Here is a 20131-nt window from a genome sequence, read left to right as displayed (position 1 = left end):
TGGAGCCTGGCGTTGCTTCTGAGTCCTTCATGATCTCAGTCATATTCGGTCGTGTATTTTTGACAGCATTTAAATACATACCGGGATAGAACAATCAAGTTGTTATGAACTTGAGCCCATTTCGTTGCCTCATGTAGTACGGAGTACTCAGACAGGGTGCCTAAGTGCATGTCTTAGACATGTTGTGATGTAAGCAGACCTTAGCTGAGGATGCCCTTGTTTAGCACATACTTGGGCGTCATTAATCAATCTTCTATTGATGTTGTGACGCAGTGTGGATTGTGACTCACTTTTCACTGCTTTGATTTGCTTTCTTATACAAGTAAACATAAGGATAATTGACTATTTTTATAATATACGGGCATTTTTACTCGTAGGATGGATTCAAACATGACCCACTTCCGCGTTAGATGTAGGATCGGGAAAATGGCAAGTCCGGATTTGGTATATCATTGCAGAAACGCTGGCATCTGTAATCCTTCCATTTGAATATAAATAGACTCTGGATCAATGATGCTCTTGTGTGAATATCTCTTGTGCCGTCCAACTTCTCCGCCTTGCTAAGTGCAAATTTTGACCTTGGATATCCAGTTCAACATTGCAGGACCAAGACAGCCAGTGCATGCACACATCTAATTTCACCCTGTCAGTACAGAACAACCTCATAACTGGGTGGAAATGAATCCAATCGCACCTTCTGCTCTGGAGTATCCGACCCATCTGTGCCCACAAGACAGTTAAGCACAGGATCCTTGTTTCCTCCACCCGCCAGAAACTCGTTGAAGCAGGCACTCGCGTTAATGACGGATCTGCAAGAGTCGCTCATAACATCGCAAGGCCCATCGGCCAACACGGAACAGAACAGTAATGAGAAGAGGTACAACGAGATATGCATGATCTCGAAGTGGAAAACAAATATTTTCGATTTGTGATGATTACAAATTTTGGTAGAACCTGTATCCAGTCAATGCATTCAGCAGGACGGACCAATGCCACATTTAAAGTGCTACTAAAATTTCAAGGTGAGCCTGACGTGTTTTGAACTACCTGGTGTGTTTCTTTGTGCACTTTGGATAAATGCTTGATGCGGTAGAAAGCCCCGTCGGCCCCGCTTGAGGTCCGGCACTTGAGCAGTGTGATCTAACACAACCCAACAAGGCCTCAAATCGGTGTAAGGTCCGAAAAGCTATAGTTATATGTTTCTTGAATATATGAGAAGTGAAGAAATGTAAATCTTCGACATTACCCGAGTTGATGCACCCACCACTGGCACATGGTTCACATTTCTACACCGATACCTCGTCCTTGTCAGGTGTACTCAAATAATTGGACGGCGACTTTATTAATGATCCTAGCCAGATTAACCTAAATTTCTGATAGGGCTGATTAACGAGTCGTACATATTGTAAATTCTTGACACAGCCTATCGAAGAGGTCTCAGAGACCAGCTGCTCTAATGCCGTCACTCAATCTCCGGCAGTTCATCAATGCTCAAGCAAGCCGACCTGAAACTGTTGTGTTCGTGGACGATAACTATATCGACTATTTTCCGGTCCCCGTCAATCATCCTATGTGAAGTCGAAATCAGTCGTGAACTCATATTCTTCCGTGCAGAGTGGCCTTGGTTCATACAAGCTAATAAAATGCAAAGGCTTTTGCTCTTAGCGGTGGCGATTGCTACGCTCAGCAATGCATTGATACGATTTCAATGCTCTCAGCTCGTGGTGCAGAGGCTTGATCCCCTTGTAAACCCCGGGATGATTCCATCTGCCCATGTCCATCAGATCGTTGGCGGAGTACGTAAACACATCGCTTCCAGATGTGGCCATTTACTGATCACATGGTGTAGAACTCTTTCAACGCCAGTATGGACCCTGCGAAGGACATGCCCGGTGAGTCCACATGCACGACTTGCTCGTTCAGTGAGGACTTTTCCAATTACTGGACCGCTGTCCTCTACTTCCGCGCCAGGAACGGAACCTTCAAACGTGTTCCCCAGACCTCCCAGATCAGCGGAGGTCAGGGTGGGATCACGGTTTATTACATGCAAGACGCCCTCTATGATACGGTCCAAAAGTCCAAGGTCAAGGCGTTCCAACCCGTAGGTTCCAGAACTCAAGTGTTGCTCTCACAGTATCTGACTATCGGCCGCAGGGCTTCCGCATGTTCGTCGGCGACGTCAACGCGCGAACCAGAGAGGAGGTCACACGCTTCCGACAGCTGACCTACACCTGCATGGACAACGAGGGGACGCGCGCTCCAGAGACGCTCGACTTCCCCAAGCGGTCCTGCCCGGTAGGCATCATGGTCAACGCGCGCTTCCCGACGTGCTGGGACGGCGTGAACTTAGACTCGCCGGACCACATGGCTCACATGGCATATCCGGAGAGCGGTACTTTCGAGAGCGGTGGGCCCTGCCCAGCCTCGCACCCGGTCCGCACCGCGCAGGTGCTGTTTGAGGTAGTCTGGGACACGCGGAAGTTCAACAACAAGGCCGACTGGCCCGCGGACGGCAGCCAGCCGTTCGTGTGGTCGTTCGGCGATGCTACGGGCTACGCCAACCACGCCGACTACGTTTTTGGCTGGAAGGGCGACGCGCTGCAGAAGATACTGGACACCCCCTGCGTCGTCAATTGTGCCGGGGCTAAGACACAGTCCACGAGTGTTATGAATAAGTGCAAGCAGAATGCCGTGGTGGATGAGGACATTGACGGCTGTAAGCTATCCAAAATTGACAATTGTACATGATACGAAGCTGACACTGGTAATTCTCCAGGGTTGACTAGCCTTCCTGGTGGACACGAAGTCCAGCGTGGCTAAGATGAAGACAGGTCACGACTGCTTCACCAATAAGGGTTTCACTATATGACTTTGCCTTGGGCGGTTGATCATTAAGTTGCGGACTCGATTTGTGGTCTTAGCGACGCCTTTTTCCTTAGAGACTCTACAGGCCCTTTCCTTTCAACTACACGAAGTGCCTGACAACCTTCTATTACATCGATATCATTATGTTGGTTCAATTGTGTGATTGGTGCCATGTCTTTCTGTATGCCAGGTAATTGTATTTCTTACTAGATACTTGAGCCAGTCAAAAGTGGCTTGACACTTATCACGGCGACCACGCCCTTTTTGAATATCAGATCCGTACTATAGAAGCAAACCTTCTTGCGACTCAGTCAACGACGACAAGTTGAATTATGATATCCTGTCAAGAAGCCATGAAGAAGGCCAAAACGGTCGCTAAGGCTACAAGCTGACCCACTGGAACAATTCGTCCCAGCGCATCCGAAATGTTGTCTGAATTGGTTGTCCCAAAACTTGAGCTTGCTTCACAAGATGTGTTTACTCCTTCTATGGAGCTTCCAATAAGATCGCTCAGATCGTAGCCTGCGTAGAAAGTGCGGCTTGTAGCATCGCCCTCGAAACACTGTACATATTGAACACTGACCGTGCCGGCGCATGCCAAATATAAATAGAATATACCCAAGCAGACATCGGCGGAGGCTTTGCTTGTTAGCACAGTATGGATTTCAATCCAACCTCCGCTTGGACCCGCGTCTGAACAATTAGTGCAATCGACAATTGCAAACGGTATCAGATTGAACTCTTGCGTCCCGAGCGTAACATTGCCAGCCTCGCCGTGTGGGAGGGAGAGTAGGTTGCCGCCATCTATCGTTGGCACTTTGGAGGGCAGTGTCACCCTGAGACACTCTGAACTTGTCTTCAGGTTCACACTCGTTGCTTCCGCTTTGACATTGCATGTGCCTGATATGGTACTATTGATAAAACCTGAGATCCCGCCAGTGGTTTCCATGAACAGTGATGTCAGCGCACCTCCAGTACAATACGCCCAGCCTTCAAGAATTTCGTCCGCGTTGGTTCCTATCAAGCTGTATAGCACAAGATGCCCGCCATACGGGATCTGATCTCTTATAATGACCTGAGTCGTTCGATTGTTCCAAGTGATGCTGCCCGCATTATCGATTACGCCGATGGAGTATGCACCATCGTCACTGAATCCAGTAATACTTGCTGCAAACTCGTTGCGGATTGGAGTCGTTGCTGTAGGCAGTTGCACCGTCCAGGAATTATTTGACCAATCCCCACATGCATGAACCCCACCACAAAGAATAGCGGCATACAGCGCAATTGTACTGAGGACCGTTTTCTCGAATGGTCGAAACATTGTGCTGAGAGTCTAACCCAGAGAACGTATTAGAATGTACACAATGTTGTAATTAGAGAAATGGAAATCATTTTTTGGTGGCGAGCTGTGACTCCGCAAATCGCCAGCCCTTTCCTTCGCGCTAGGCAGCCATGTCAGAAGAACGAATGGCGGCCAGCTAGCGACGTCAGGCGGAAGCACCGTTTATAACACAAGGGCTTGCAGCAGTTTCTCGAAGTAGGCATCACCTGCTGGACATGCTCTGAGATTCACGCACACGAGTTGCAGAAGAACCAGAGGCTCTTAGCGATCACTTCCAGGAGAGCGCACTGAGCTGCACAAGCGCCGTCATTCAGTTGCGCAATGGACCGGCGGCGCCTGTGCCGAGCGAGAATTCCCTGATGTGGCGTTATGTCGAGAAGGCCGATTTTAACAACATAGCTATGACTCTTATGGGCAACCTTGTCTTTCCGGCCTTGACTGGGCCGTGGACACTGGTTGATCAAGAAGCCCTGAACACGGGTAAGCTACCCCTACGCGAATTCGAGAACAATGTTCAGTCGGCAGCAAACTGTCGGCTGCGGCCGTGGGTTATGCACGATTTCTGGCCTCGAATTGAGGGTCTAAGTAAACCTCTAGAAGATGCCCTGGAGAGTAGGATGACGCTGGGCAAGGAATGGCGGCAGATTACAATAACACAAATCTCAGGACTCGTAGCGAGCTAGCAATTTGCCTCCGAGACCGAGAAAAGAGCCCATTGAATCTTTGACAATAGTACAAATCTTTTGAGCCATTTAGCGAACATATTCAACCATCTCTTCCGATTTTTGCTTGGACTTGTCTTTGTGCTCGTCCCAGTAATCAATCAAGTTCGTACAGCCAATCCAGAAGTAAAAATCATCCTTCTCTCGGAAGCAGTAGGCAGGTCGTCATCCATTATCAGAGAGCAGACGTCGTCGTCGGTGACCTGTGCCTTGAGCCTTCAGCGCCGAAACTTCAAGACTGATGACTCTGTATATAGCATGATTTGGCATTTACTCAATAGTATTGGAAGCTCTATCCTCGAAAATGCTCTGGTAGCTCGTGATGTTAGTGAAGAGGGTTGGAAGGATGCATCAGATGTGGTACGCGATGACAATGTTGTTGGAGTTATTGTAATGCACTGAAAAGATGAGCTATGGAGGATAGTGCGGACAGTGATTTTCGTATGACCAGCTATTTGATTTTGAAGTAATCTAGCGTTTGACAGTACTTGAAACCGTGTCTGATGCCATCCACCATCGTGACACAATGAATTTGAGATGGGCACAGAAAGCTCAATGTTGTACATATGTTGAAGTAGGCTAGAATGTCTTGTTCTATGAACACAAGACCAATATTTGAATGGTGGAGGAAAGGCGAACCAAGATATAGAAATAAATTAGGTTTTCCTCTAGTCTAGTGGAGTTGTAATATGCCGTACTTTCTTCACAATTTCGCCTTGTACGAAGTAACACCCTCGCCAAGTAATACCGCCTCCGCCGCTTTGTTCGATGGCCTAAAGAGATAGAATTAGTGATGCTCTCGTAGCCTACACTTTCTCCTTCAGATACTTACGTTGTGTCAGTATCGTCGCTTATCTGACTAGGCCTACTCAATCTTCCCGGCCACTTCGGCGCCAAGGTCCAGAGAATACTCACACCAAGGAATGCACAACTCAAAATGAGACTAGCACGTACTCCTTCGAGGAATGCTTGGCGAATGCTGGCAAAGGTCTCGTTATGATAAGCCTCCCTGATACCTGTAGCGCCCATCTCGAGCACAGCTACAGGGCTGATATCCGGCGCGTATTCCACCACTTTCTTGATGAGAATATTGTCAAGAACAGAATTCGTTGAAGAGACACCATATGCCCCAGAAACAAACTGGAAGACTGTGCCGAACTGTTAGTTGATCCGATAAATACCAGGTACCAGAATAAAAATTATGGACACCTACAGATGATCGTTGCCAATGTCATGGACATATCCTCAACGGGGCTCAGAGTTTGGCCGACGACAATTGCAGTTTGGATGCCTAGGCCGCATCCTATTCCGTAGATAATCTGATATCCAATGATCGGTCCTAGCCCTGTGTCCAACCCGAACGTGTAATATAAGCCTACACCAAGCGTCTGAAGAATAGCCCCAGCCATTATAAATGGTTGGAACATACCAGTTTTGCCAACAAACACAGTAGTGAGGAACGTAGTGATGGCTCAATCAATGAATTAGTCACTTCACAAGCTTTGCTGTAGAGAGTAGCTTACAGGTACAGAGAATTGTAGGAATGAACTTCAATCCACTTGCCATGGGAGTGTCTCCAGCTATAGCCTGGAAATATATGGGTAGGCTATAATAAAGGGACAAATTGCCACACATCATGCTACATTAGTCAGAGTCAACCAAGTCAGAATGCAGTAGAAATGGGGGAGCTCACAAAAATATGAAACCACAACACGCCGCAATAGACCTGTTTCTCAAAATACGATAGACAACCAGGGCCTTGTCCCCCTGGTACCACTCGTTGATAGCAAATGCGATAGACATAATACACCACCCCACCAGTAGTCCAATAACGTCAGATGAGTTCCATGCCTTCGAAATACCTCCATACTGCATCGCTAGGATGAAACAGACCAACGAAGCAATCAGTAGTACGGTTCCCACAGGGTCGAATTGCAAAGCAATCTGTCCCCAAGGCAACTTCCCAATCATGCCTCTTGAATGGGGAGGAGTGTGGAAGAAGAACAGCAAGCAGGCGAAAGCTAATCCTCCAATGGGTAAGTTGATGTAAAAGCACCACCGCCAGGACATGGTACTTGTGAATGCACCGCCCAGTAACGGGCCGGCTACACTCGCTATCGTGAACACACTTCCCAACATACCGATAAGGGCTGGCACTTTGGATGGCGGGGTTATGAAACTGGCAATGGTGTAGCATCCTCCCGTGATCCCGGCGGCACCTGCGCCCTGGACCGCGCGTCCAACGATGAGGGCAATGGAGCTAGGTGCGACGCCGCAGACGAGGGATCCTATTTCGAAGACAGCCACAGAGCAGAGAAACGACCATTTCAATGGAAAATAGAGGTAGGCTTTGCCCCAATGAGATTGGAAAGCGGCCAATGTGAGCAGAAAGGAGGATCCGTACCAGCCGACATCGGGAGTGGAGTGGAATTCGGTGGTTATGCTAGGCGCAGCTGTACCTATAATACTCTAAGAAGCGAATGGCGACGCGTTAATTCAAGGCACATCGTAATACATTGAGACTGGAGTGGGGAAATGCAAAATAGAAATAAAGATCAGGGTCATACCATGTCGAGAGCGCTCTGAGATCAAAGTTAGCGAACGACTTGCGTCAGTAGTATATGTACGAGATATCGGACTTACCAAAAAGAAAGAAAGTACAAGGCCGATGAGAATCATGTAGAATCTAAAGCCTGTTGGATACTCGATATCGGCAGGTCCCTGTTGGGAATTTTGTTCTTTTCCAACAATTCTCTGTCTTTTCTCCAGTATCGCAGTCTCTTGGCTTGAGTTCTGGTAACTGGACGGTATGGTCGGCTCTGGTGCCATCGTCGCTCTTGGTGGCACTTGGGAAATGAGGGAGCGAAATGGTAATTCTAAACTCAAACACTTGTTTACTCTAGTAGTAGTTGGAAACCCTCAATGCCAAATTAGTTGTGTTAGTCTTGCCAATAGAGAATGTTCGGATGTATGTAACGACTTTATGAGCAGCTAGAGAGCTTTAGAATAATGAATCTTTACACTTGAACCACGTGTTGCTCAAAGATTGGTAATACATAAGTATGACTATCGGGTCTTTCTTGTAAAATAGGTCAGTAGCGTCGGCACTTTCTTCTTTTCAAACTCTGTCTGGACTTCATGACGATTCTGGATTTGACACTATTCTTTGAGTTGTTCGAAGCCAACGATTTTCAATATTACCTAAATTGAGCCACAGATGGGACAATTGATACACAAGAAAAAAGGTCATTATAGTACCCGATACAGCCTACGTCGCACATTAAGACTCCAAATATCATTCGATGACAGATCGTCCAATTACATCTGCTGCATACAGAATAGCTAAGCTTGTCGGGTATTTGTTTTCTTCTTAAAGGATCTACAAATTAGACTCTAATCATTAGACTCCATAGTCTTAGCCTAAGACGGGGCCGTTTCCACCATTTGCTTGGCAAATCCCCTGGAAGAAAAGTACCCGACGCATGTACCTTGGGCGGTCGCCAAAAAGGACCCGATGAGCCACTCAATCGGTACCCGCGACTCCCAATCGCGAATTTGTGACAACATTCATACAGTTTTCATCACCGACGCTCCTCTCTGAGTGCCGACACGCAGATTGAATGGAAGCTTACACCAACATATCACGAAATTTCACGACTGGCTAACAATCCATCTACGTGATACCTGCGGACATTGTAGCCATTCGATAGGTAGACACCAAATCGACATGGCAACTTTCCCTCTGAGCAGGGATAACAATCAATTCTGCGATTGCCAGAACATGGGGTCTCTTCTCATGGACGACATAGATCGAGCCTCTGGAGGACTGACCACGGTACCGCCCCCAGCACAACCACATTCTATTTCTATAGACTGCGCGCTGCTTCTTGGTCATCGTCTCACGCTCCAGTGGGAGCGCATCAATGGGTGTTTCAATGTGGAGGAGCATCTGGATCCAGGCGCTCTGCTGACTGTAGCGAATGCAATTGAGAGAGTACTGAAACTATACGAAGTAGGATTGGAGAGTACAAAGTCCCATCGGCAGTCTCGTGCGACCTCCCCTTCTGACAATGCTTCACCATCATCGCGAGGAAATTATCCTTCGTCTTCACGGTTCCAAGTCACTGCCGTACCGACTTCTCTGGGTGAACTGGAGCTCGACGACGAGGAGGCACGTATAGTAGCCCAAGAAGCATTGCGCTACATGATTTCCAGGCTAGGTGAGATGTTGAAGGACATTGAGGAGGAAGATAGACAAGTGAGAATGGATCCAAGCGGAAGCCAAGTTGATCTCCTCGGGGAAGTCAAAAGGGCACGGGAGCTGATGCTAAGACTGCTTGGACGAGTTCCAAGATGATAATACAGGTAATGCTGCGCCACTTCATCGTACAGAATGGTGCACAGGAAAACCCTTTCTCGTTTAGTTTTACGACCGTTAGCCTGTGAGATGTACCCTACCCAGCAGCGATTCAACCCGTAGATATAATTGATCAACAGAGTTTCCTTGAGCCTCGTTCGTCCCTGCACTATTTTCATTTAGACCGAGCACATATCCCTGTGCCTGAGATCGCAAGATTTCCTTTCGCCTTGATCCTATCACACGCTTCATATCCCCGATCATGTCTAATAACCGGTACATCCGGCCTCTCAAGATCCGACGCAGCGATCGCGTTTTGACTTCTTCGTAGACTTCAAAGCTCCCAATATACAGCTGTCTGTTTGCTTCTGGGAAAGCGCATGTAGAGGTATAGTCCAGCAAACTGCGCAAAGTGCGATCTGTGCGTTTCGCATTAGGATAAGAAGACACTTGTGACGTTTCGCCGACAGGGTGAACGAGGACTGTGGCGCGTCGAAACAGGTCTTCCAGTGCATGCACGACGCGCTCGGCAAGAAGGCAAAGGACCAGGAGAACGGGGCGAGGAGACGCCATACAGGAGACGGAATTACCTGCTCCGGCTTCCATGGTGTCCGAGGTGCCATGACCTTGACACGTGAATATACGTTCTTTCAGTTTTCGCAGATCACTGTCTGCTCGTAGTGTGAAGTCGATTGGAATTGGATGCCTAGGCGACTGCAACGCCAAGGAGCTTTCTAGTTGGGCAAGATAGCTTAGGAGGATGACATAGCAGTCCATGTGGGAACCCAATACGTCTGACGTGATTGTAAGTTGGTGACTATTCAGGGCTTCTGATGATCTGGCACTGTCGTTATGATACACATGATCCACTACAGGATCAGTGACGGTATTCTTGGAAGCCCATGGAAATTGGCCAGTCCTGTTTAGCTTTTCGGCATACGCATTCTCAGGCCCCCAAGGGCACGGAATGTGCTGCTCCAGATGGCGAGGTTCCAACCAGCTTTCTGCGCAATACGATGTCGGATGGATACTTCGCTCGCCAGAAAACACCAGATCTGAGCTTGGGGTGTTTCCCAAAAGAACAGCGAGAGGCTCAATCGCCCTAGCTGTGCCGAGTTCTGGATTCCCTTCTGTGCTGCGTCCATCCACTGATATTAGATTTGTCAAGAGGTCAGGAGTACCGCTTGAAACTTCAGAAACACTGGCCATGCTGCAGAGAGTTGGCGGTGATGATAGGGCCCCTTCCAGGATGTGATCTGTTCGAAAGTCTGATCCCGTGGTAGCTGGAATATGAGGTTTGTCGTGTTGCTCTTCAGGAAGCAACCCTACCCCCAGCATTCCGTCATCCTTTCCAGTCTCTGGTGCAAGCCGTTTTCTAGGTCTTCCAATATTTCTTAACGGACTGTAGACACAATGGAGCCCTTTCTTAGCGCACCGATGGCAAGCCGGTTTCGTTTGACTGCATTTCACTTTCGTGCGCTGACAGCAGTCGCAAGATGAACGGTACTTCATGACCCTATCTCAATAATCAGGTCAACTAACAACTTCTCGTGTGGATACTTCATTAATTGTTAAGAGTGCACTTCGGCTAGGACGATGTTAGTGGCGAGTATATGAGAAACGGCTAGCTTGCAGCTTACAAATCCAAGCCATATCAACACTCGCCGGCTTACGCCTCTTCCACTTGGGACGTGGTGGGGTTGCATGTTAATGGATCCTTAGGTATCCACCTAAGGATCCACCGAGGATATGGATATAAGGTCGGTTAGGTAGCCTTCACCAGGAATAGAGAATAGCCTTATTCCTCTTCGGCTTCACAAACACCATCAATAGACTTATTATTGATATTGTCCGTGTGATGGAGACGTCACAAAGCACATGCTTTAGGTGGAATTATTCAATTAACTCCTACCGTTTTCTTTTTTGCGCAATCATGAACCCACTGGAAGCCTAATGTACTGCATAAAAAGCAACTCGTTTGCCACAGGTCATTGACCAATCTAAGGCGAGCTTCTGGTTGCAATCGTTTTCGCAAAACGGAAAAAAATGAGTATATTTTTTTTGATGATTAATTTTGGGAATAAGTCGTAATTCTTATAAATAATTTTACTTTACTGATGATTCTTGCCGTGGCTGTATATGCGTGTACGTTGTTAACGGTCAAACTGCGCGATATGTGCATCTTGTCGGCTTTCTATAGCTTCGAATTATTTGAACTGTCTTGAGAAAATTCAATGAGAGGGAATTTGTTTTGCTCTCCGATGAAACGGTGCGCGGCAGAAGGCAACTCCATCTAGGGCTACCGTCCTATGTTGTTCGTAATATGACAACATTTGAGCTGCACACAAGATTACAACATCTTCTACCAGAAAAGAGGAAATTTTGTAAAACAGGAGATGAATTGAGATTATCCTGGTGCCGTAAGTAGGCTTTACTGCTTAGCTCGACCACCAACGCCTTATCGGGATCATAAAATTCCGTCAGTGATACCTTTTTTCCAATTAGGTAACTCTTGCTCCATATAAGTGTAAGTAAATCTATAGTGGATATTGAATGGACCATCGTTCATCCTCGCACGGTTTCGAGATCGCCACTATCCTATGGAGGCAACCCACAAAACCTCGTATTAGAAAAGTCGAATGGTTAGTAACAAAAGTATCTAGTGACAAACTTGCTCCCACATTGCCATTGAATGAATCTACTACGCGTCTAGGTGGCTGAGAACGACATCGAACAGAGTAAATATGGAATGGTATCCTGTGGTCATAAAACATGATAATATCCAAGTATCATTAGATATTGAAGATCCTGTGTTATGGTACTGGAATCTTGGCGAACGTGCTCATTGAAACTCTTATTATAAGTAATTGTCGGAAATAGTTTTAAGCGCGATACTAATATGATGGGTCACAATCCCTTGATCATCCACCCGCGGCTCACGCAGCCGAGCGGCCGCGCTATTATGTAGATATGGGACAGATCCTACGCTAAGCTTCTTGCTCCTATGGGTGGAGTTCTGAAGATGATCCATCACAACTTTGGTGTTATGCTTAAATCGCCACCCGTCAAGCCCAGTTTGCTTATTATCACATTACATAAATCAATTAAGTTAGACACGGAGTCAAACCTACGAGAAGTTAGCCTCTTACCTGGTGGGACTTCCTCATATGACTGTACAGGCAGTGATGTAACAGGTCCTGTGCAAAATGCGACTTTTTGGCGTGACCATTTTCTAGCCACAGCGCTCAATCAGTAGTCTACAGAGACTTGTAATTCAACGTCATACACTGAAATTACCAGTCTAAAGTCTTGTGGTAATTCATAATCAAAAGCGTTCCTTAAATCTACAAGTTGAAGTTTGTTGGGTCAAGGAACCCAGTATTATCTGCTCGGGGACTTCATGCATCTCTTGTGCAGCTGTCCTGCCAAGCACGAGTATTGTTATGCTTAAGCCACGGCACATTTACTCACTTCGCCGCTAGTACATCGACAAACTGGGCCAGGGACAGGATGAATCCTACGCTAAGCTAACCCGCCTAACTATGGGGACTTCTTCTCATAACTGATTGTCGAGTATGGTATTATGCTTTAATCTCATATCAAATATCAGCTGATTACGCCGAACTCCTTCAGTGTTGTACTTCTGCGTGAATGGCTATTGTGTAATCTGTACGGCTTCGCCGTAGCCTCTATAGGCAGCCACTTCCGTTTCACGGAAGATGTGACAGGACATCTAGCTATAAAGGCGAAGACTTGTCACCCTGTAGAAACATTCTTCTTTGTTACTGTTCTCATCCTCTCTTATTTTCATTCAAGTCAACAGTTAGTGTTTGATTAACTCCCTGTCTGTCAAGATGCAGTTCGCCGTCATTGCTACCTCGCTCCTCGCCGGTTTGGCCTCTGCTGCCGCCGTTGCTCAACCTGAGCAGAGCCCCAAGGCGGCACCCATCTTTGCCCGCGATGCCTACAACTGCCAAGGCTCTGGTCTTTGCGCTACTTCTCCGAACTTGAAGCGGGACTGCGATATTGCCGTCAATGATATGCTGGTCCGCAACGACGACATCAACTACGGTTCTTCGGAGTAAGTCGTGATGATAACCACATCCCTCTAAATTATGGGCGGATACTAACTTGATTACCAGCTCCGGAAAGAGTGTTGACGGCGCCCAGCGTGGTCACTGCAAGGTGTTCGTGGCCGGTCCGGCTGCATGCTCGAAATCCGGCAATTCTATCTGGTACGACTATCAAGATATCCGTTCACACGGCTGTAATATCTGTGGAACCAAGAACTGGGGCAACAATAACGAGTGCCGTACCACTATCAACTACGTTCTTTGAAGCCTTCCCCAGTTGTGTAAACGAACATCGCGAAACCCATCCCGGATCAGACATTGAATCAGTTGTGATGTGAAGAGTTTCGGTGTTTTTCATGATACGCTGGTTCACGGAAATATAATGGATGATAAAATTTGTGGAAGATGCTCTATCTTTGGTAACTACATAGGCAGAGATAGATTGTAGTTTAGTCTAAGCTATTTGTGCCTAAAAAAAGAGAGTTGGCATGCGGCAATGCTTCTATTCGACTCATGTTTAACTGCTGTAGTTGATACCAATGAAATCGCAGGGGCACGGAGTGTCTTCTACCAATGATGTGATAGAAATGTACTGCGAGTCGCCCGATATCCAATATGTCACAAAATCACTATGTTGAATTTGCTGGTGTAGTCATTCAATGACCTTTTTTCTCTCTCTCTGGCGTTTGGGTTGCTTCTTTAGCAGCTGACTCTTAATAGTGGGTTGGTTGACTTAGGACAAGAGGAAGATTGTGGCGAAGGAGCTGGAGAATCAGGAGGAACTTCTTGCGGTTTAGCGCGAGATAGCTCATCTGCAGCAGGAGTCTTCCAATAAGCTTGATAAGCTTCTTTGTCTGAGGAAGCAGAAACGTCAGTTGAAATCAAGGAGCGAAGCAGAGGTCTCTCGTCTGGACTTCGAGGACAATGCAGAGCGAGAGCGTCTCTGTGATGAAGGGCTCCCTGCGGCAGGTGTTTCGGAGTCGGAGCTTATCGAGGGTGCCTTGACTGACCGGGGTTGTAATTGTTGCGATATCATTGGGTATTGAGAACCAGCCATAGTATATCAGGAAAGATCGACTAACATTTTAGCTAAAGGTCCCGGAAACCAACTCTAACATGAGACAAATCCTCCATGCTTGCCGGATGGCCTTCTGGAAGGGGGGGCGGTTAGCAACCTATTCCGCGTCCAGCTTCGTATAGGCACGAGGATCCCAAAATACCGAGGACAGGTAGTGCGGGAGCGTCTCAAACTCGCAGTGGAGGTGACCTCTGGACAGAATCACTGCTTCCTTCTTAGCCTGCTCTGCATCGCATTGCAACCCCGCCTTGTTCCCTTCCCAGGTGATGCTTTGGATCTTTGCACTCCCGCCATCATCGTTGCTTGGTTTCGGAACAATATGAAGTATATAGCACTCCTCCTGTAGCCAGTTTCGAAGGATGTGGAGAGATATGTTGCCGTTTTCGTCCGGATCCTCGATCAGCATGTCCCATTTGTCGTCCATGCTTCGAGATTTGAACCCAACTTTGAGCTTTTCCACATCTGCATCGCTGATCGACAGACCCCAAGGTGCTGTGAGAGGCTCCTTCATGGGCTTTCTCGAGCCGCGCTCGTACGTCGTCGAAAGCCACTTCTTCATCTCCTCTTCGTCCACATCGCTGTGCACATCCTCTTCCACATCGGATTTGCTGTCCGTCGTCGGAAGCGCCGTTGTAGGCTCCTCCTGTTCCGCATTGCTGTGCGACGTCATCTAGCAATCTGCGTCGCAGAATGTATTGACTGTGATGAGTATTAATCACCGAGGATCATGATTGGAAATCTGTACGTACCTGTCGTTAGACAATCGCGGCAGTTGGTGGTGGATGCGTTGATTGACTCGGGTAGAGGATTTAGGACGTATTGGGATGAAGCTGTTGCGCAAAGGAGAAAGAGATCGAGGTCTACTTAAGTAGCAACGGCGTGGCGAGGCAATAGAGGCTATGAACTGCTAGATAGCCGATATGCCGCATATAATTGGTTGTTATATTTAGTCTAGTTACCTCTTTGTTTTCGGTACAAAAGATTTCACTAACCTAGGTTAGGTTATAAGATTGACCGTTCCTCTTTAGGTTAGTTACGTGATAGTTCCTAACTAGCTAGATACCCACTAACTTAACCTAAGTGCCTGCGCTACACCCGCCCCCGTCTGAAAGCTGCCAGGCACCTCAGTGGAGTTCGCTCATGCACCCCACGTCCCATGGGGCCTATTTCTTGTCCCTTAGTTCACTTCCCACCCTGCTCCGAATCAGTTTGCTCCCCTTGCCTCGATCGTGACTACTTATCCATGGTCTCGTCGAGCAGTAACAAATTAAAGGAACTTGAAGGAACTTTTTTGAACAAATTCTATACTTCTGTACCCTCCTAGTTAGTAACAAAATTCAATTATGATGAAGCACACTCCATAAGCTATCAAGAGCGTCGGATGTATGGTTAGTTACAATATAGGCTCTCTGCTTGCCTGAATTTCTTCGCTCACTTCGCCTTCGATGTGTAATATCGTGGCATTTTCAGCCTTGAAGCCGATTCTCATGCATATCCTCCGGCCCCGTGAAGTCTCAGCCCAAAGGCAGCCTCGACAAGGATCTGAGAGCGAAATGTTAACATCAAATCCCAAGAAACATAAGTGCTTGGTGTGACCAATCAACCAGGGCCAACGAGGAGTAATCTTAATGTTAAGCCGATCTTGATTTTTTCTACGATTGGCTAAAATTTTCGGGTGCGGCAAAGCAGCTCGGAATCATCAGAAATTCCGCAAGGCTCTGAGAGTGCACGTATGTTGCAACCTCCATATATCAAGATGCAGATTGAAAGTACCAAGAAGTGCTCTTCGTTGCCTGTTACTCACTGAGCTTGCAGATGATAATTGGCCCCAACGTGACCGCGCCTGTTACGACGTATCTGGAGGCAATCCTTACCAGTTCTTTCAAGCGCCAGGAAGGTAATCAAAAATCCGTATTTCGAATGGGCTGTGAACTGTCAACGAAAGAAAAATTGTAGTGCCGCGGTTATAAAAATGCTTTCGATGCTAAAAGCTGAAGGGGGAATAATAAATAGAAGGGATTAGAAGGGTTACAATGGGATGTAAGTTCGACTTTAAAGGATAGGTGGCATATATAAAGGTCACCATCAGAGATGTATAATCGCTTGGCGGCGCAATTAATGTATACTCGAAAAACAGGATTATGAGTCTTACTCTAGGCCAGTGTTGGGACCGGGTTTAATCCCTTATTGACTTCTTCTTGCTTGGTGCAACCGATGTGGTTTTTGCGTGATATCAGCCACAAATGAGGCCCTACGCATCTGGTGTTAAGAAAACAAATAATAAAAAAGCAACCCCAGATCGCGTGATCGGATCGAACGTTTCTTAGCACCTCCACTCTTCTCGTATTGTTCCCTGGTTGTGGTCGCGATCTTCTTCGACCTCTTAAATGTTTTCCATTCGACGATGTTGTCCCAAGGGATAGAGCCCTTTACTGACTATTCCTTCTCCCCAAGATGAGGGTGTGCTTCGTTCGCGTCCCTGAACGCTTTGATAGTGTCAACCATATCGAGGCCCTGTGGGTTGATGAAGTAAACGTAGGCGTTGCCAGGGGATGTGGCACCTGATTCAGCGAATTGCAAATCGCTCGTGGTCAACACCTAAGGATCATCGTCTCCCAAGGTATTCTTGACATGGTCAATGACGGAGCCGCTCCCATTACGGTTCTCGTTGACGAGGCCCCCATTAGCTTTGAGCTTCTCAGGCGAGCGAAAATCCATACGGTAGTAATTGGCAGCAGTAATTGGCAGCCACAGCAGAGCCTAGTAGCGCCAGGAAAGAAACGAAGTAAGTGAAACGAGAGTGACCGGATATTTTGGGCTGATTTGCTTTGCTGGTTGCAAACGTCGAAGAGTTGAGAGGCTCGTAAAGATGAAGAGGCTTCGAGAGTTGAGGTGTCAAGATGAGATAGATGGCTTGATTTGTAGATAGCAAATGTTTAAGTCACAGTCGGTAACAACAACTTCTTATATGATTTGGTATCTGAGTCAAATGTTAAAGAGTTGAGAGGGTGTCAGAAAGTTGTAGAGGCTTGGAGAGTCCGTCATGTAGGATGGTAATGTTTGATGGAAGGATCAAGTGGAATAAGCACACTACTTGCCTTAGCTGGGATGCATTGAGTTATCAATAATTGTCAGGAACATACAAATAACAGTTGACTTAATAACGGTATCACAAGTGAAAAAATGCCTACCTTTTTTCCTGGTATTAAAAGGGAGGATTTCATCTTATTGCATTCAGGTGGGACGAGACGACCCATAAGAGACGATCTCGGCCGGATGGATGCGTGCGGTAAACGGTGGATGCATCACTTGGATCCCTGCTAGCTTCCGGGCTATTCTAGGGTAAGATCAGACAAGCAATGGCTAAAATGCTTGTGTTGACGCTGCCGTTGAATCCCTTCCAACTAACGGAGGCGGGATGAGCTGTCACAGTGAATAGCTCTGCGCAGCGTGTAGAATTGCGTTTGCAAATAATTGCTTGATTCTACGTGTCGCGTTTCCTCTTTGTACCGATTCAGCGTGACATGAGCCGCCTTATAGTTGGGCTTACTGGGGCAGCTTGAAAGATTAAAAGAACTTAAATAGGCCGTTCAGCAGCATAGCTAGCCAACAGGTACAAGTGCGCGATGACCATGTGGCACAGCACAGGTCTTCGTCGACCACGGGTATTTCAACATCAGCGCGCCCTTGGAGGATTTGGCCTGCCCTCTCTCTCTGCCCTCTCTCTCTGCCCTCTCTCTCGGCCCTCTCGGGTACGTACTTCTACATAGTCTCGTTTATCTATAATGTTTTAATTCATAATCATGTTGACGTAGCTATGTGCTATGTGATGAAGGATTGATCGAACGGGTCCTCGCCCAAGACGCAGACCCAAACGCGGAAGTCGCATGGGGGTTTGACCTCTTTCCTCAAATCAATCGTTCACTATAACAGTATTTCAATAACTGTAAAAACTGTTATTTTATAAATATTAAACACTAAGAAATTTCCTATTTACAATTATAAAAACGATCGCAATAGCTTTAAAAACCTGCTAAAACGGTATAAGTAAAGTTATAGTGTTTTTGGTTTAACTCGAGATTTTTGTTAATCCGAAAGGGTGGGGCCTCCAAAAGGGTGATCCGCCATGGGTACGGATGTCGCTACCAAAAGTCTTTGCCTACTTGATTCTGTACACCTAGCTGAAACGGTCCGCTTCTAGCTGAAAGTAGAACTATCTTAAGGTACTTAGCGCTAAATCCGCTAGAGTCTCACTAAATAGGGACCACTACGGAGCGCTAAATCCATTAAGCAAGCCCCTCTAAAATTCACATTCAGCAGACGACTCTAGCACCAGCTGGGTCACCTTAAATCAATCCGCCCTGCAGCCGTTAAGGTACGTACAAAATGTCTTGGCGGGCGAAGACTTCTGGTAGCGGCATCCGTACTGTTTGTCAGAAAATTGTGGGGCATGCCAAAGACCCTGAATTTTGCGGCTCTGCGATATGTTTGCCAACCAAGTCAGCCTTGGCTCATACTCCGCGGCAGAGGCTCGATGAGGTGTGATTGTTACAAGGATAAGTCTGCACGAGCTGGGATGTACATGTAGTAAGCTAACCATGAAAGTCTTCACTCCGTTGCCCTCGTTCTCCTCGGTGCATTCATGCAGCATCAACAAGGCGAGGCTCTACTTTCCCGACCATGCTGCCCTGCCGTAAGGTTGTCTCTTGTCCAACAGGGCACCGAATGTCTCATATGTTACCCGTCTCCCTTTTGTTCTCATCGGATCGTGGCTGGATTGGACGTCACACTCCGCATGGCCATGGAAACGATAGGTTGCTCCTGCCGCCTACGCAACGTGCAGTGCCCCCGTTGGACAACATGTGGGTGCTGCACTCAAAGCAAGATACTCCAAGTCACAATGTGAGCTTCAAGTGTGGTAAAGAAATGAGCCACGGAACAGTATATATATCTGTCGTCATCTTCCCTCACATAGGTATCGAGTATCAACTTTTGTTCCACTTCTCGTATACCACACAAGCTTGTCAATTCTCCGTTGAAGTACAACACCAATCCCAAACATGGTCCCTCACACTTCTGGACTCGTGGACACAGCCTCAGCTCTCGAGGAGAACGTGGTCTTCCAACCTCTCATCCAACTCACCTATAACGTTACATGTTCACACTGTAACGGGACCAAGCCTAACGGCCACAAATGCCCACATTGTGACCAAACCTAATGATCACAAACGCCCACATCACTGTGAACAAGGCTGCTATCTAGATGATCGTGATTATTTTTATATGTAAGTGTTCGTGCAAATTATTGATGCGAGTGCGTGAAGCAAAGAACTGAAATTCGTAGCCTTTAGCAGAGATCACTCGTTGCGACAGGGATGTCCTGGAAAGTCGGTTAGCAGAAGTGTTAGGGCGAGTAAACATTGAAGTAGTGAGTGTTGGCTGTACTATTACAGCAGGAAGGCTAATTGGGTCATACAGCCTTTGTCGGAGTTGTTCTCGGCCTGATCATTATAAGGTCTGAGAGATGGGACTTGTAGATAGCTTTCTTCATCACGCTTTTCACACTTTTGCACAGTCAGCCGTTGGTTTTTGCAGCAGTGCATACGGAAGACAACGAGAATGGCTCATTGTCCCTAATTAATACTATTTTGGTTGTCGAACTCATCATTTCCACTCATTACTTATTGATCAGTC

The 20131-nt window shown here is 47.0% G+C and overlaps 10 protein-coding genes across 10 annotated transcripts; 5 read left to right on the top strand and 5 right to left on the bottom strand.

Annotated features, from left to right (window-relative positions):
* Positions 1 to 521: 521 nt before the first annotated feature.
* On the bottom strand, positions 522 to 1027 carry BKA67DRAFT_97096 (uncharacterized protein). The gene is made up of 2 exons (XM_046109577.1): positions 695 to 1027; positions 522 to 632 (listed from the first exon to the last, which is right to left on the bottom strand). The coding sequence occupies exons 1-2, from the start codon at positions 893 to 895 to the stop codon at positions 561 to 563; spliced, it is 273 nt and encodes a 90-aa protein (XP_045952758.1). The 5' UTR covers positions 896 to 1027; the 3' UTR covers positions 522 to 560.
* A 616-nt stretch (positions 1028 to 1643) lies between these two features.
* BKA67DRAFT_639480 (uncharacterized protein) lies at positions 1644 to 2820 on the top strand (the record flags this gene model as incomplete). The annotated part of the gene is made up of 4 exons (XM_046105737.1): positions 1644 to 1796; positions 1850 to 2101; positions 2155 to 2716; positions 2777 to 2820. The coding sequence occupies 4 exons, from the start codon at positions 1644 to 1646 to the stop codon at positions 2818 to 2820; spliced, it is 1011 nt and encodes a 336-aa protein (XP_045952757.1).
* Positions 2821 to 3208: 388 nt separating this feature from the next.
* BKA67DRAFT_541218 (uncharacterized protein) lies at positions 3209 to 4186 on the bottom strand (the record flags this gene model as incomplete). The annotated part of the gene is made up of 1 exon (XM_046100891.1): positions 3209 to 4186. One exon carries the CDS (start codon positions 4184 to 4186, stop codon positions 3209 to 3211), a length of 978 nt encoding a protein of 325 aa, XP_045952756.1.
* Positions 4187 to 4506: 320 nt separating this feature from the next.
* On the top strand, positions 4507 to 4989 carry BKA67DRAFT_97086 (uncharacterized protein). Its single transcript, XM_046109576.1, has one exon. It carries the CDS (start codon positions 4567 to 4569, stop codon positions 4888 to 4890), a length of 324 nt encoding a protein of 107 aa, XP_045952755.1. The 5' UTR covers positions 4507 to 4566; the 3' UTR covers positions 4891 to 4989.
* A 643-nt stretch (positions 4990 to 5632) lies between these two features.
* Positions 5633 to 7758, bottom strand: BKA67DRAFT_664090 (putative MFS transporter; the record flags this gene model as incomplete). The annotated part of the gene is made up of 7 exons (XM_046108311.1): positions 5633 to 5702; positions 5762 to 6077; positions 6143 to 6400; positions 6453 to 6568; positions 6623 to 7398; positions 7497 to 7511; positions 7573 to 7758. The coding sequence occupies 7 exons, from the start codon at positions 7756 to 7758 to the stop codon at positions 5633 to 5635; spliced, it is 1737 nt and encodes a 578-aa protein (XP_045952754.1).
* Positions 7759 to 8227: 469 nt separating this feature from the next.
* On the top strand, positions 8228 to 9325 carry BKA67DRAFT_97073 (uncharacterized protein). Its single transcript, XM_046109575.1, has one exon. It carries the CDS (start codon positions 8657 to 8659, stop codon positions 9284 to 9286), a length of 630 nt encoding a protein of 209 aa, XP_045952753.1. The 5' UTR covers positions 8228 to 8656; the 3' UTR covers positions 9287 to 9325.
* BKA67DRAFT_583641 (uncharacterized protein) lies at positions 9083 to 10909 on the bottom strand. Its single transcript, XM_046104091.1, has one exon. The coding sequence runs from the start codon at positions 10796 to 10798 to the stop codon at positions 9365 to 9367; it is 1434 nt and encodes a 477-aa protein (XP_045952752.1). The 5' UTR covers positions 10799 to 10909; the 3' UTR covers positions 9083 to 9364.
* Positions 10910 to 13140: 2231 nt separating this feature from the next.
* Positions 13141 to 13761, top strand: BKA67DRAFT_669028 (uncharacterized protein; the record flags this gene model as incomplete). The annotated part of the gene is made up of 2 exons (XM_046108648.1): positions 13141 to 13367; positions 13429 to 13761. The coding sequence occupies 2 exons, from the start codon at positions 13141 to 13143 to the stop codon at positions 13622 to 13624; spliced, it is 423 nt and encodes a 140-aa protein (XP_045952751.1). The 3' UTR covers positions 13625 to 13761.
* A 773-nt stretch (positions 13762 to 14534) lies between these two features.
* BKA67DRAFT_541212 (uncharacterized protein) lies at positions 14535 to 15107 on the bottom strand (the record flags this gene model as incomplete). The annotated part of the gene is made up of 1 exon (XM_046100890.1): positions 14535 to 15107. The coding sequence occupies one exon, from the start codon at positions 15105 to 15107 to the stop codon at positions 14535 to 14537; it is 573 nt and encodes a 190-aa protein (XP_045952750.1).
* Positions 15108 to 18858: 3751 nt separating this feature from the next.
* BKA67DRAFT_583622 (uncharacterized protein) lies at positions 18859 to 20063 on the top strand. Its single transcript, XM_046104090.1, has 4 exons — positions 18859 to 18993; positions 19050 to 19722; positions 19782 to 19865; positions 19916 to 20063. Exons 1-3 carry the CDS (start codon positions 18888 to 18890, stop codon positions 19786 to 19788), a joined length of 786 nt encoding a protein of 261 aa, XP_045952749.1. The 5' UTR covers positions 18859 to 18887; the 3' UTR covers positions 19789 to 19865; positions 19916 to 20063.
* The last annotated feature ends 68 nt before the right edge of the window (positions 20064 to 20131 follow it).

The sequence above is a fragment of the Truncatella angustata genome, assembly GCF_020726525.1.
Source record: "Truncatella angustata strain MPI-SDFR-AT-0073 chromosome Unknown BKA67scaffold_10, whole genome shotgun sequence".
NCBI lineage: Eukaryota > Fungi > Ascomycota > Sordariomycetes > Amphisphaeriales > Sporocadaceae > Truncatella > Truncatella angustata.
Note: the sequence above shows the minus strand (reverse complement) of the source record. Positions and strands in the feature narration are given on the sequence as shown.

What these genes read in the sequence shown, in the direction of transcription:
- BKA67DRAFT_97096 (XM_046109577.1), bottom strand. Translation starts at nt 895, where the DNA reads ATGCATATCTCGTTGTACCTCTTCTCATTACTGTTCTGTTCCGTGTTG. An exon ending in CGGATACTCCAGAGCAGAAG is followed by an intron (nt 633 to 694) that starts GTGCGATTGGAT and finishes GGGTGAAATTAG; the next exon opens with ATGTGTGCATGCACTGGCTG.
- BKA67DRAFT_583622 (XM_046104090.1), top strand. Translation starts at nt 18,888, where the DNA reads ATGCCAAAGACCCTGAATTTTGCGGCTCTGCGATATGTTTGCCAACCA. An exon ending in GAGGTGTGATTGTTACAAGG is followed by an intron (nt 18,994 to 19,049) that starts ATAAGTCTGCAC and finishes GAAAGTCTTCAC; the next exon opens with TCCGTTGCCCTCGTTCTCCT.
- BKA67DRAFT_583641 (XM_046104091.1), bottom strand. Translation starts at nt 10,798, where the DNA reads ATGAAGTACCGTTCATCTTGCGACTGCTGTCAGCGCACGAAAGTGAAA.
- BKA67DRAFT_97086 (XM_046109576.1), top strand. Translation starts at nt 4,567, where the DNA reads ATGTGGCGTTATGTCGAGAAGGCCGATTTTAACAACATAGCTATGACT.
- BKA67DRAFT_97073 (XM_046109575.1), top strand. Translation starts at nt 8,657, where the DNA reads ATGGCAACTTTCCCTCTGAGCAGGGATAACAATCAATTCTGCGATTGC.